This window comes from Bison bison, unplaced genomic scaffold (genome assembly GCF_000754665.1).
Source record: "Bison bison bison isolate TAMUID 2011002044 unplaced genomic scaffold, Bison_UMD1.0 scf7180017864302, whole genome shotgun sequence".
Classification (NCBI taxonomy): domain Eukaryota; kingdom Metazoa; phylum Chordata; class Mammalia; order Artiodactyla; family Bovidae; genus Bison; species Bison bison.
Genome location: NW_011494874.1, coordinates 3,583,189 through 3,595,791, shown reverse-complemented (window position 1 = coordinate 3,595,791; position 12,603 = coordinate 3,583,189). Strand labels below are relative to the sequence as shown.

The 12,603-nt window shown below is 59.8% G+C and overlaps 1 protein-coding gene across 1 annotated transcript in view; it reads left to right on the top strand.

Annotated features, from left to right (window-relative positions):
- Positions 1-12,112, top strand: part of EVL (Enah/Vasp-like) — a 54,173-nt gene extending 42,061 nt beyond the window's left edge. The window contains exons 9-15 of the mRNA XM_010851426.1: positions 1,646-1,706; positions 4,308-4,374; positions 5,894-5,960; positions 6,056-6,118; positions 10,103-10,169; positions 10,504-10,561; positions 11,647-12,112. Of these exons, the coding sequence (XP_010849728.1) occupies positions 1,646-1,706; positions 4,308-4,374; positions 5,894-5,960; positions 6,056-6,118; positions 10,103-10,169; positions 10,504-10,561; positions 11,647-11,684 (421 nt within the window). The 3' untranslated portion in view covers positions 11,685-12,112. The remainder of the gene's footprint in view (positions 1-1,645; positions 1,707-4,307; positions 4,375-5,893; positions 5,961-6,055; positions 6,119-10,102; positions 10,170-10,503; positions 10,562-11,646) is intronic.
- Positions 12,113-12,603: the final 491 nt, after the last annotated feature.

Below are 12,603 nucleotides of genomic sequence, written 5' to 3'. Positions count from 1 at the left end.
CAGCTCCCTCTGGGGGCGTCAGAGAGCTCGGGCTGTACTAGTGGACGTGGGGTAGCAGCAGGCGTACGCTGACGGGGCCCCGTGCCTGGCTCACCCAGGCACCGCAGGACTGGGGAGCAAGTCTCGTCATGCAGGCAGGTTGGATTCCGTTCCAGGGGAGCCTCACGTTAAAAATAGATTTTCTTTAAAAACGATATATGCACAGTCACCCCAAGTGCAACACCAGTGCATTCACAGTAACAGCTTGGCCTTGATGGTTTAGACCAAACAGAGAGGAACTTTCTGAGAACAGGAAAAGGCCAGTGTGCCAGGAGCCAGGGAGACGCCAGATGGCTGGTGGCAGAGCCGGGCCCGCAGTGAACACACACCCCACACGACCGGCAAGGAGCTGTCATGCTGCCCCATGAAGCCCCGCTCAGCGCTGGATGTCGAGTGGAGCCAATGAGGAGATGCCCTTGTGGGCTGTTTCTTTGAATGAAGGTCCTGGCAGAATTGCTGCCTCCTCCCTCCAAGGGCTGTCCCACACCCTTTCCCAGGCGGGGGCATCTTGCCCACAGGTGGTTGGCACAGGAAATCTCCACGGGACTGGAGGGGCCTGGTCTGCTGTGTTTTCTTGGAAGACAACCTGGCTCTGAGCGGGCACAGTGTCACGGGCACAGTGGCAGGCCAGGGAGGAGCCGGGGTGCTTGCACCCAGCATTGGAAATAAAGACCAGACAGCCAGCCCAGAAACAAATGCAGAGGCAGGACTGAGCAGGCACGCTGTCGGGAGGAAGATGTCGGGGACGATTCCTGGCTTTCTGGGAGGACCCGTCCTTCCCGGGATAAGCCGATGAAGAAGGGGCCCCCATGTGACTGCGGAGGCTGCAGCGTGGGCTGGTCCCTCGACAGGGACAGCCCGCTGGTGGCCGTCACCCATCAGGCCAGTTTCCCCTTTGATGGGCAGCTCACTGTGAGCCCTTGAGCACTGTGTTCTGGCAGCTTCAGAGAGGCTGCTGCGTGTGGAATGAGAATTAGCCAGATGTCGGTGCCCAGTGTGGCCAGCAGAGAGCAGGTAGTTTTCAGGGTGTCTGAGCAGGGGCTCATCCCTGGGGGGTGCTGTCCTCACCAGAGGCGTCTGTCAGAGCCTTTCCTTCCTGAGCAGCTCTTTGCGGCGTCTGGGTTGGCAGGGTGTGGCTGCTGAGTTCCGAGGCAAGGGACTTCAGAGAGATAGGCAGGCTTCCTCCTCCCACAGGCGGCTCGCAGATGGGATGTCTGCAGAGTGACCTGAGGAGTTGGGGGCTCTCTCACCTCTCGCGGTCAGGCCTGGGTGTTCTGGGGCCATAGCTGTCACCCAGCTCTTCTGACCGGGACGGGGTGTGGACCAACCTTCTGCCCCTCAGGTGCTGTAGACAGAGATGCAAGTGTCCCCACACTCCCTGCCAGACCAGTTTGGCATCCAGGGTCCTGGGACCAGCACAGAAGGCCTGGACACTCACTCAGGCATCACCCCAGATAGGTGCCTGGACAAGTTACCTCCTTCACACGAAACGGGTTAGACCCCAGCAAGGGGCCTCTGAGGACCAAGCTGTGTCTGCACAGAAGAGGTGTCCAGTCAGTGTGGAAACCTCCGGGGCTGATGGTGTGTTTTCTCCCTTCTGTGTTAGGAGAAAAGCAGCCTCCCAGACAGACAAGCCGGCGGACAAGAAGGAAGACGAAAGCCAAACAGTAAGTGCGCCCACCCCCGGCCTGCCCAGCTTCCCGTGCCACGTGAGCACACCAGGCCCCACGGTGCCCAGGGTTGGACAGTCACATCATGGATCCTTTACTGGGCGATTATAGGAGGGCGGGGGACTCCTGTCCATCCCCCTGCACCACGGAGCAGGTCGGCACTCACTGAGCGTCTGGCAGCCTCATGGGGGAGGCAGGTGGGAGGCAGAGAAGCAGGATCCAGCCAGGAGTGTCATGACAAGGGGGCCTGGAGCCTGGGAAGCTCAGACACACGGACAAGTCTCCTCCTCGACAGACTCGGGTACAGTCACGGTAGGGGGTGTCTGCTTCAAGACCAGGGCTGTTCCTATTTGTTTCTACTCCTAAAAGACGTCACTCGAGTCCATCGATTCCAGCAAAGCCTTGGATGAGCTTGGCAAAGGACCCCGAGCCTCAGGCGCTTGTCCGGACGGATCAGGATCCTGGAGTCCCATCTGTCCACCCAGAACTCCACATGCCTGCCTCCACCTAGCGCGGCTAAGGCTTTTGTCCTGTGTGCTAAGCTTTCCCTGTACAAGCAGGTTCCTGCTGAAACCACTAGGTTTCGACCTTGACCGCAGACAGCATACAGGTCGCATCTCAGTGGCAGGGGGAGACAAAAGAAACATGGCCACCCAGTGCCAGGGCATGCTCACTGCCGTGCCACTGGATGAGGCTAGCCAGGCGAGGCCCAGGGCTCCAGCCCTGCCAGCGGCCTTCCCACCTCCTCACCCCCAACCTAGGCACACGCAGCCCCCTCGGCCCCCACAGCCGACTCCTCCCCAGTCTGCGTATCTTTGCATTAGCATTGTTCCCTGAGAAATGGTCTCCCAGACCCCAGACTAGGTAAGGCTCCCTGCAGCTTGGTCCCTGGGCGCCTCTCCCCGCTGTGCTTCTGCTCCACTCTCAGCACACATATTTATCTCGTTTACTCACGCCTTGCTGCCAGATTGTGAGCCCTGCGAGGACCACGCGTGCATATTCCACTGTCCGCGTGCCTTGCACCAAGTATGGAGTCCATCCAGCTGACTCCGCTTGAATGTCTCCAAGTGCAGAGGCCTGTGTGGCCAGGAGCTCAGGGGTAGTCACAGGCCTCCAAAGACTGGTGGATTCCAGCCAGCACCGCCAGCCCCAGCTCCCTGGGCTCTAGGAAGAAAAGGAGTGGAAGTGCTCAGTCGCATCCGACTCTTTGCAACCCCATGGACTGTAGCCCACCAGGTTCCTCTGTCCGTGGGATTCTCCAGGCAGGAATAGTGGAGTGAGTTGCCATTCCCTTCTGCAGGAGATCTTCCCAAGCCAGGAACCGAACCTAGGTCTCTGGCATTGTAGGTAGACCCTTCACTGTCTGAGCCACTAGGAAAAGAGTAGGTTTCGAATCCCAGGGATCCAGGAGAAATCTTTGACCCCAAGGGTAGAGTTTTCCTCCTCTGACTCCCCTTTCTCTGTAGGCCTCCAGGCTGCTGCTTTGGTCGCGTGTGGTCGGGAGGCCCCGCCCACATGGGAGCAGCCTCTTCCAGGGCCGGGACAGTCCCACACCCAGAGCGAGTGCCATGTGGCCAGGGACACCGGCAGCTGGCTTTTCTTGTTTCTTTTTTTTTTTGGCTGTACTACACATGGATCTTAGTTCCCCAACCAGGGACCGAACCTGGGCCCTCAGCAGTGAAAGCAGTCAGTCTTAACCACTGGACCTCCAGGGGAGTCCCTGGCTTTTTCGTTTCTATACTTTTCAGTGTTTTCCAGATCTTCACTGAAGGTGTCCAAGGTTTCAAGAAGGAAATGTGGAGCCCTCCACGTTCGGGAGAACCCCACACCCCGAATGTGGAGTCAGGTGGCTTGGGCAGGGCTACTGCCCCTTGCTGGCTGCGGGGCTCTGAGAATGTGTCCCAGCCATGAAGAGCACAGGCTGCGAGGCGGCAGGGGCTGGGGGGCCTCTTCCCAGCTTGCAACTGAGGCCAAACTTTCCTTTATATAGGGAGCAGTCTTATTAGTTACTTTTGAAATAATAGGATAATGTTAAAATTTTTTTCTGATTTATTTTCCAGTTACTGTAATTTCACCCATAATGTCTCCCACTCTGGCATGTTTCCTTTGGGTCCTGGTCCCCAGGCACATGTGTTGATTTCCATAATTTCATTAACTCCACTCTCACAGCGAGAGGCCTGGGAGATCTTCCTAGGGTCTTCCTGGGGGTCTTCCTCTGGAGACCCACAGCCTAGCACATTCTTTTGCCCCTGAATCAGCGACTCCGAGAATTCTCTTCATGCACCCCACAAATACGGGGGTTCCTGATGGTCGCGAGGTCAGTGCTCAGTGTGGAGGCCAGGGGTGAGTAGTCGTCCTGACTCTCGTCCGCTGTGTCTCCCTGCAGCCTTCTTCCCCAACTGCTGTGCGGTGGACCACCTCCCTGCACCACCTGGGGTTTTCACTAGTGAAGCACAATGATTGTCTCACTGTAGAAGTAACACTCGTTCACTGGATAATTTGGAAAACTGCGGTCTCCTAGATGACCTGGCCTGAAGGTCCCCACCCAGCTGGCCTTCCTAACCAGATCGACAGCAGAGCCTTTCTCTTCCGTTTCAGGAAGAGCCCAGCAACTCTCCATCTCCAGGGACCCGAGCAGCCAGCCAGCAGCTCCCCAACTCGTCAGGTAAGGGGCCCCACCCTGCCTGCACCAGGTATGGGGTCTTAGAGTGGGAGGGGCTCTCACAGAAAGACAATCTGACCCCCATGGCCTCCCCCATGGGCGGATGAGCAGAGAGGCTGTGCTGGCGGGGCGCCCTGCCATCTTGCACGGAAGCCCCTCCGGCCCCCGTCAGCAGCCGCCTGTAGTCGGATCCTGAGCACGTGCAGGACACTCTGGGGGAGAGAGCGCCCTGTCCAGCTGTTTCCCCAGCGGGTCTGCCCACACCTAGGAGGGGTGGGGGAGATGGGCCCGGAGGCTCAGCTTCCTGGCCTTGGGCCATGCTCTGAAGAGGAGCATGTAAATGCCGCAGTCGTGCTCCTTGCAAAACACCAGGGAGCCTTGCTCACTGAGCAGTCAGCCAGATGAGGCCTGCAAAGCAGACGCCGCGAACCTATCCTGGTGCAAGCTCTGGAGCGGTGTGGTCAGAAGAGCGCCTTCAGGCTCTGTGGTGGAGAGAGGCTGCTGCATTTGGCCCCTCAGTCATTCAACAAACGTCTCAGGGTCTGCTCTGAGCCAGGCCTGTGCTCCCGAGCGTGTGGTGGGGGTGGGGGGACAGAGAGAAAATAGGCCGCCCCACCCCAGCCAGTGGCGAGAGGCTCATGCCCGCTGTTGGCAGCTTGCTGGGGCACGGCTCTGCGGCCACCTGGGCCTCACGTCCTGCCCCTCTGCTGGCTCATCGGCCTCCCTGTGAGGCTGGGTTCCGTGGCCTCTCCTTAGGCAGTGCCACAATTCTTGGTGAGTGTCACATCCCAGTAGAGGGGCTGTGAGTTCGCAGTTAGAAGCTCAGTGCGTGTAAGCGGTGCACCCAGGGCCACGTGCCGGAGCTCGGGTGTGGTCCTGCTGCCAGGTCCGCCCTGCAGGCTCAGTGAAGGTGTGCCCGTGGCCTCCAGGCTCAGCTCAGAGTGGCTGGCCCCTGCTGCCCCAGGGAGCTTTCCCTTCTGCCTCTCTGCTCATCCTGCCAAGTCAGGGAACTCATTCACTTCAGTGGACCTCTTGTAGTAAAGTGAAATGCAATTAAAGAGCACTTGAAAAAGGAAAGACAAATCAACTTCCAAGGCCAGGTTGGGAAAGAGCTAGCAGCAGTGTGTGGGGAAAGCCACGGAGCCCAGGGACAGTGGGGACACTGGCTCCCAAAGGCAGGCGTGGGCTGCGCTGAGAGTGCAGGCAAGGGGCTTCCTGTACCCGCCCGGCCCACTGCTGGGGGCAGGCTGCTTCTGGAGGTCCTGGTTCAGAGCTTCCCTGCCCAGCCGGCACACATTCCAAGGAAAGCCCTAGCCATGGGGAGAGGACTTGAAACCAGGTCAACCGAGTCGTGGGAGCAGGGGCTCCCATCCTGAGTTGGGGAGACGCAGGTGCCAGGCCTGCGAGGGCCACCTGGGCCACGGGAGCCGGGGCGGGGCCATCTGCCTAGGATGCTGCGGGGCGCGGGGCCACGGGCGCACTCCCAGCCCTGAGGCGCTTCGTCCGTGCCGTGCACCGACAGAGGCCAGCCGGAAGCCCTGGGAGCGGAGCGGCTCAGCGGAGAAGCCCGTGTCCTCCTCGCTGTCCAGGTGAGCCGCCCCAGAAGCCTGCACTGCCCCTGGGGTGAAGGCCCAGGCAGGCCTCGGCGCCAACTCACCTCTGCTTCATTCTGCCCACTGCATAGAACCCCATCTGTGGCCAAGAGCCCCGAAGCTAAGAGCCCCCTGCAGTCGCAGCCTCACTCTAGGTACCGAACCTCCTGTCTCTGGGACGACCTCTGTCCCCTCCCGTGACTAACACCCCAGCCCCTGCCTCGTTGTCGTCTAACAGCTGTTTCTGGGAGAGGGCGGGCTGTGCGTCGTGAGGGACAGGGCAGGCCAGCTCCTCCTCACCCTCGTCGGTGGGGGGCCGTGGAGGTGCAGTCCCAGCTCTGGGCTCACCAGCCGGGACACCCAGCTAGCCAGGGGGCGTCTGCAGCCTCCTCCGCTCACTCCACCCCCTGTGGAGGTCTGCTCACCCACCGCAGGGCGGTCAAGCATGGATGGCAGCCGCATGCAGCAAGTCCCCCTCACCAGCCCTCACTGCGCCCCGCGGCCTGCTGTCCCGGGGCTGGCCCCGCACCGCCCTCCTCTGCTTCCTCTGCATCTTTCCAGGGAGATACTGGCCACGTTTCCCAAATCAAAAGCTGACATGATAACGGGATGGGTTGTTTGCAACAGAGGTCGCTCAAAAAAACCTCAGGCAATCAGATCGTAACCACGGGCCGAGTGTCGCCTGAATGTGCAGGCTTCTAGAGCCCGCACTAAGGGGTGTCTCCAACGTCCGTCACAAATAGGAGGGAACAGCCCAGAGCAGGTGGCGCTTGGTCCTGGTCTGGCCGAGTCAGCCAAGAGACAGCTCTGGCCAGCCCTGCGGGAGTGGTGAAGACAGACACAGGTGCTCAGGGAGGGCCTTCCCAGTGTCGGCCCGGGCTCATGTGGGGCCCGAGTCAGCCAGCTTCTCGGCCAGGCCTGAGGTCCCTGCCTGCACAGAACTTGTCTCCGTGTGCAAAGACCCATAGACAAGACAACCATGCGTTCCCACAGGTGCTCGGAGGAAGACACTGAGGGTCCCGTGGTCGGCAGTGCCAGGCACAGAGGGGCTTCAGCGAGGGGGCTTCTCAGAGGCCGTGTTTGAGCAGACACAGATGAGGGGACCCCGCCCTGCAGAGAGTATGGGGGCAGACTTGCAAGCTGAAAGAGCGGTGAATGCTAAGGCCCCAAGCCTGCCACCAGCCTGGCGAGTTCAGAGAACAGAAAGCAGAGCAGCATGGCTGACAAGCATAGGGCGTGGGGAGGGCGGAGGAAGGCACACTGAGGGGGAAAGCCTGGGTTTGTCCACGTACAGGCCGCGTTCTGTGCGCCCTGCGCCAGGGCGCCATGATGCAGTGCCTCTCTGGCCCGCTCGCCTGGCTGGAGGCAGGAGGTGAACCCATCAGGCGGGAGCCAGAGCAGGGCCCGGGAGGTGAGGCGGGCAGGGCCAGCCTGCAGCCCTTGGCGGAGGTGGCTGCTTCCTGCTGGTGGAGCAAGAACAGGCTGCCAAGTTTCGAGCAGCCAGGCATCCCTTTCAGGGCGAGAACACTGTCCAACGGGTTCCCACTGGGATAGCAAGTTCTGCAGCTCCAAGCCAGAGCGCTTCCTAGACTCACAGATGGTGCCCTGGGGGCAGCCGCTGTAGGGCCCGCAGAGATGTTGGGGTCACTGTCGGGGTGGTGGGGGGCTGTTCAGAGGGGAGGACCAAGGCCCAGAGAGGTGACGTGGTTTGTCCAGGTGCCCTGGAAAATTGCTCTTGAAACAAGGACTTGAACCTACATCAGGGAAGGGGATCTCTTTCCCTACCAGGATCCAAAATTACATAGTCAGTCAGGACCACATTTGGCCTCTTTACTGAATTCATCCAGAAACGTGCAGGAGCACCTTGTTTTTTTATTTTTTAATCCAGGTATGTGCACTGGACCACTAAAATTTTATTTACATGGCATTCAGTGGTTTTTTAATCCAGCTTTCCTGAGATATAATTGACATCTAACGTTGTGTGAGTTCAAGGTACACAGCACGATGACTTCATGTGTTAGATGCTGTAAATGATTACCGCGGGCAGGCAGGTTAAAACGTCCGTGACCTCGCACAGTCAGACCTCTGTGTATGCGGTGAGAACTTGCAGACCTTGCTGCGCTCCTCCCAAGTCCGCAACACAGCACCGCCAGCCGCAGCCACCGTGCCATCCGTTCACCCCCACGGCCTGTCTGCCTCGTTACTGCAGCTGTGCGCCCCTCGACTGCCTCACCCCTGGCAGCCACCAGGCCAGTCTCTGTTTCCATGAGTTTGGCTTTTCGAGATTTTTTTATTTTGTATTGAAGTATAGCCGATGAACAAGAAACGTTGTGAGAGTTTCAGCTGCACCGTGAAGGGACTCAGCCATACCAATGCTTGTGTCCCTTCTCCCCAGACTCCCCTCCCCCAGGCTGCCAGTGCCCTGAGCAGAGCTCCCTGTGCTCTCCCCAGCCTCCCCTCTCACCCAGACTCCCCTCTCACCCAGGCTGCCAGTGCCCTGAGCAGAGCTCCCTGCGCTCTCCCTCAGACTCCCCTCTCATCCAGGCTGCCACATGGCCCTGAGCAGAGGTCCCTGTGCTGCACAGGAGGACCCTGTTGTTCACCCATTTTAAATACGGGCTTTTCTGGATTTTACGTATAAGTGAGATCATGCAGCATTTGTCTCTCTCTGGCTTGCTTACTCAGCGCCATGTCCATGTTGTCACAAACGGCAGGACTTCCTTCTTTCTCGTCGTGGAATACTTCAGTATATAAATGTGTGTGACGTGTACCTATACATGTACACGTGTGTGCATACACACCCACGTAGATACAGATAGGACATCATCTTCATCCACTCAGCAGTCCGTGGGCGCTCAGGTGGTCTCCATGTCGTGGCAGTTGTGAACAGCGCCACAGCGGACGTGGGGTGCGGCTGTCTGCTGGGAGCAGCGAGCTCGTTCCCTTCGGCTGTGTCCCCAGAAGGGGGATCGCTGGCCCACGTGGAAGCCCCTCCACGCTGTCCTCCGTCACAGCACACCGGCGCTTCAGCGTCCTGCTGGTTCTCCTCCGCTGCGGAGGACCCCAGCCTGACCAATCTGTACAGTGACGCCTGTCGTCAGTGTACAGTGTACCGCCGTGTACAGTGACGGCGGTCATGCCAGTTCCCCCGGTGTGTGCCTGCCGGCTGTCACGTGTCCACTCCCCAGTCAGTGTGTGCCTGCCGGCTGTCACGTGTGTGTCCGCCGGCTGTCACGTGTGTGTCCGCTGTCACATGTCCACTCCCCCAGTCAGTGTGTGTCTGCCGGCTGTCAGGTCCATGATCCCTGTAGGCGGCTCTGGCCACATCATTTCCCTGACCCTGCTTCTCTCTCCACATGGGGAGAGAGATTGAATCCAGAAAGTGCTCCCTCGGCACCGTGATTCTCCTTTGAAAGGCCAGGTGAAAGCATTTGCCAAGATTTTCTTCTTTTTTTTTTTAACCATGCTGTGCTGCTTGTGGGATCTTAGTTCCCCAACCAGGGATCGAACCTGGGCCCTGGCAGTGAAAACACCAAGTCCTAACCACCGAACCACCAGAGAAGCCCCTGTTGAGACTTGCCAGGGAGGATTTGTGTGCAGGAAACATTAAATTTCAAGCCAGCTAAGCTTAGTTCAGAAATGTCAGAGAAGGACAGTCCCCAGAACCAAACCCTCTGCCTGAGAAGAGCAAAACCTGATGCAGAGCCGGTTGCCAACACCAGGGCCACTGGTTCGTGTCAGACGTGGGTTACTCTGGGCTGAGCAGTTGTCTCCTGTTTCATGCGAGCATCACTGGTTTCCCCAGGCTGTGGTCTAGCCAGGATCAGAGCCCTTACTCTGAGAACCAGCTTATCAGCATCCTTTTCCCAGGGGAGGGAGCATGTGGCTCGGAATGCCGTCCACGCGTGGGCGCTTCCGTGTGAGCACCGTCAAGTCGGGAGACCCCAGGTCCTGATGCTTGGGTTGGGAAACATGGTCACTGTACCCAAGAGGCCCTCTCAAGGTGGAGACGGGGCGTGAGAGTCCTTCTGAAGCACCAAAGCAGCAGCATTTGAAGAGGGCGGAGCAGGCCCTCAATGGGCAAGCACTGGGGCGCCCACGTGCCTCTCGAGCTCAGCCCCCCGGTGCCCTCTCCTCAGGATGAAGCCGGCAGGGAGTGTCAACGACGTGGCCCTGGATGCCTTAGACTTGGACCGGATGAAACAGGTGGGCGGGTCTGTCTGGAGAGTCTGAAGGAGCCGGGCCGGGGGTGACAGCAGGTGGGGAGAACGGGGGCGGGGAGCCACATGCAGCCTCAATGCCCCTGCCCCGTCTTCACCAGGAAGGGGCTCTGGGCCCTCCCAGCCTGCCTCTGGGTGGGTCCACCCTGGCTTTGCCCAAGTATTTCTGAGGCATCGCAGGATGTCCCATCCCCCCTCACACACACCCTTCCCCAGTGGGAGGGCAGCTGAGAACACAGAGGGACATGGCTCTGAAGGGAGCCCGGCCTCCCCTGCCCGTGACCATTGCCAGCTTCACCCTGAGGCCCTGCTCCCAACAGGAGATCCTCGAGGAGGTGGTCCGGGAGCTTCACAAAGTGAAGGAGGAGATCATCGACGGTGAGTGGCAGGGCGCCCCCCACCCCGACCCCCGCCATGGGGCAGCACCCAGCCAGGCTCACGCCAAGGGTCTTTGGGGAGGGCAGGGGTGCCTGTGCCCAGGGCTGCAAGCCAGGGGTCAGGAGGGCCCAGCCAGTGAGGCCATCCTGGGCTGAGAGGCTGAGGGTTTGTGTTAAGGGGTTTTGTTCTTCCTCCCCACAGCCCACACCAGCCTCCCAGTTCTCTGGTTGGGCAGACTGAGGCGGCCCAGACAGATTAAGGAACTTGTCCAAGTGTGAGCATGTGTTCACGGTCTGCACCTCCGTCTGACCCCACCCCCCAGGCTCCCTCCTGGATGAGCCAGTGGTGGGAAGGGTGCGTTCACTAGTCCAGAGCAGCTTTGAACCATCCGTTATTTATCTTAGTATCCTGTGGATTTAGATCACTCTCTTTATTCTGCTGCTTCCGATCCCCGAGTTTGGGGCTACAGGGGCAACTGTTGCCTTCCCAGAGGCTAGAGGGCCCCAGAAGACACAGAACTGCCTAAGGGCCTGACCGAGTCCACAGCCCACTAGGCACTGCTGGCCTGGGGAGCAGGCGTGCAGCTCCAGAGGGCAGGGCCTCGTCCCAGTGAATCACATCCATCTGTCCACTCCCCACCGGAGCCTTTGAAACAGCCGGCTCAGATCTGGAGCCAGAGGAAAAGGAAAGGTGTGGGCCAGGCTGGCTAAGCCCACAGAGCAGGGAGGCGGGGTCTGGGAGCCAGCAGACTGGGACTCCTGCCCAGGGCTGGGTGATCAGCCACGCCCTGTCCTTGATCCAACAGAGAGCGCTCAACTTCCTGTTCGTCCAGTCCCCTACCAGGCTGGGATGGGCAGATAAGGAGTTAATGAATGAAGAGGGGAGACAGCGGGAGCCAACAAAAAGAGACACAGAGGCCAACTGTTAACCCCACTTTATTGCTGGGCGCCCCTGCCTCAGGAGGCCATGGGCCAGAGGGGTCAGGGCGGGCTGGGGGCACCTTGGTCTCCACCTGCTGTAGCGGTGGGCACAGCCCCGCGGGTGGGCAGCTGAGGGACTGAGCCCTCTCCCGTCCTGTCCCTCAGCCATCAGGCAGGAGCTGAGCGGGATCAGCACCTCGTAGGCCAGAACCCCCGATGCCGCCGTGACCTGGGCCAGCTGACGGCGGGGATCCCACGAAGCCCGGCGCCCAGGCCTCCGGCACTCAGCCCGCACCGAAGCCAGGACACGCTTCGTTTAAGTCTTAACCGGTGATAAATATTAAAATGAGGAGAAAGGTTCAGTTCCTGGATTTTTTAGATCCGACCTGACAACGCCAGGCCTGCCGCCTTTTTTGTATTTTCTATCTATTTAAGTGTACGTTTCTTTGGGTTCATAGAGAAGACACCCCAAGTCACGCACCTTGTTAGAAAGTCTCAAGTTTTCTCCTAGGTGCCCGCGGGAGCGGCGGCCGCTTCCACACAGCTCCTCCCCGCATCCCGGCGGCGAGGGTCTGTCCACACACCAAGCCGTCTGTGTCCACTTGGTAATAAACGCTTACTGTCCACACCCTGGCTCTGGCTTGTTCACTCAGCGCCAGCTCCTGGTCGCGCCTGGCTGGGGAGGCCTGTTCTTGGGGGAGGGTCTGCAGAGTGGTGCCCGGAGTAGGGGGGTCAAGGCGGGGGCCTTGGGAATGAGGCAAGGAAGGATGGCATGTGAGCTGCCAGCTCAGGCACTTCCAGCGGGAGTCCTGGGGCTGCCCCTGGCCACCCTCCTCCAGGGAGGTGGGCCCTGTATGGGGCCCGTGCAGGAGCATCAAAGGGGCCAGGAGGGTGCACCTGCTCAAACCCCCACCCCCACCTCACAGATGGGGCCCTGTGACTCGGGCTCAGCCAGACTGGAAGGCAAGGCAAGCAGGTGTGGCCTCTGCCCTGCCCCCAGTCTCCTGCAGCCCCTGTGCCCATCAGAGGCACGTCTCAGACCATGCAGGGCTGAACCACAAAGGGTCTGGCCCTCAGCGCTGGCCACTGCTGCCCCTTCGCCCAGAGTGGCCCCAGCTAGTA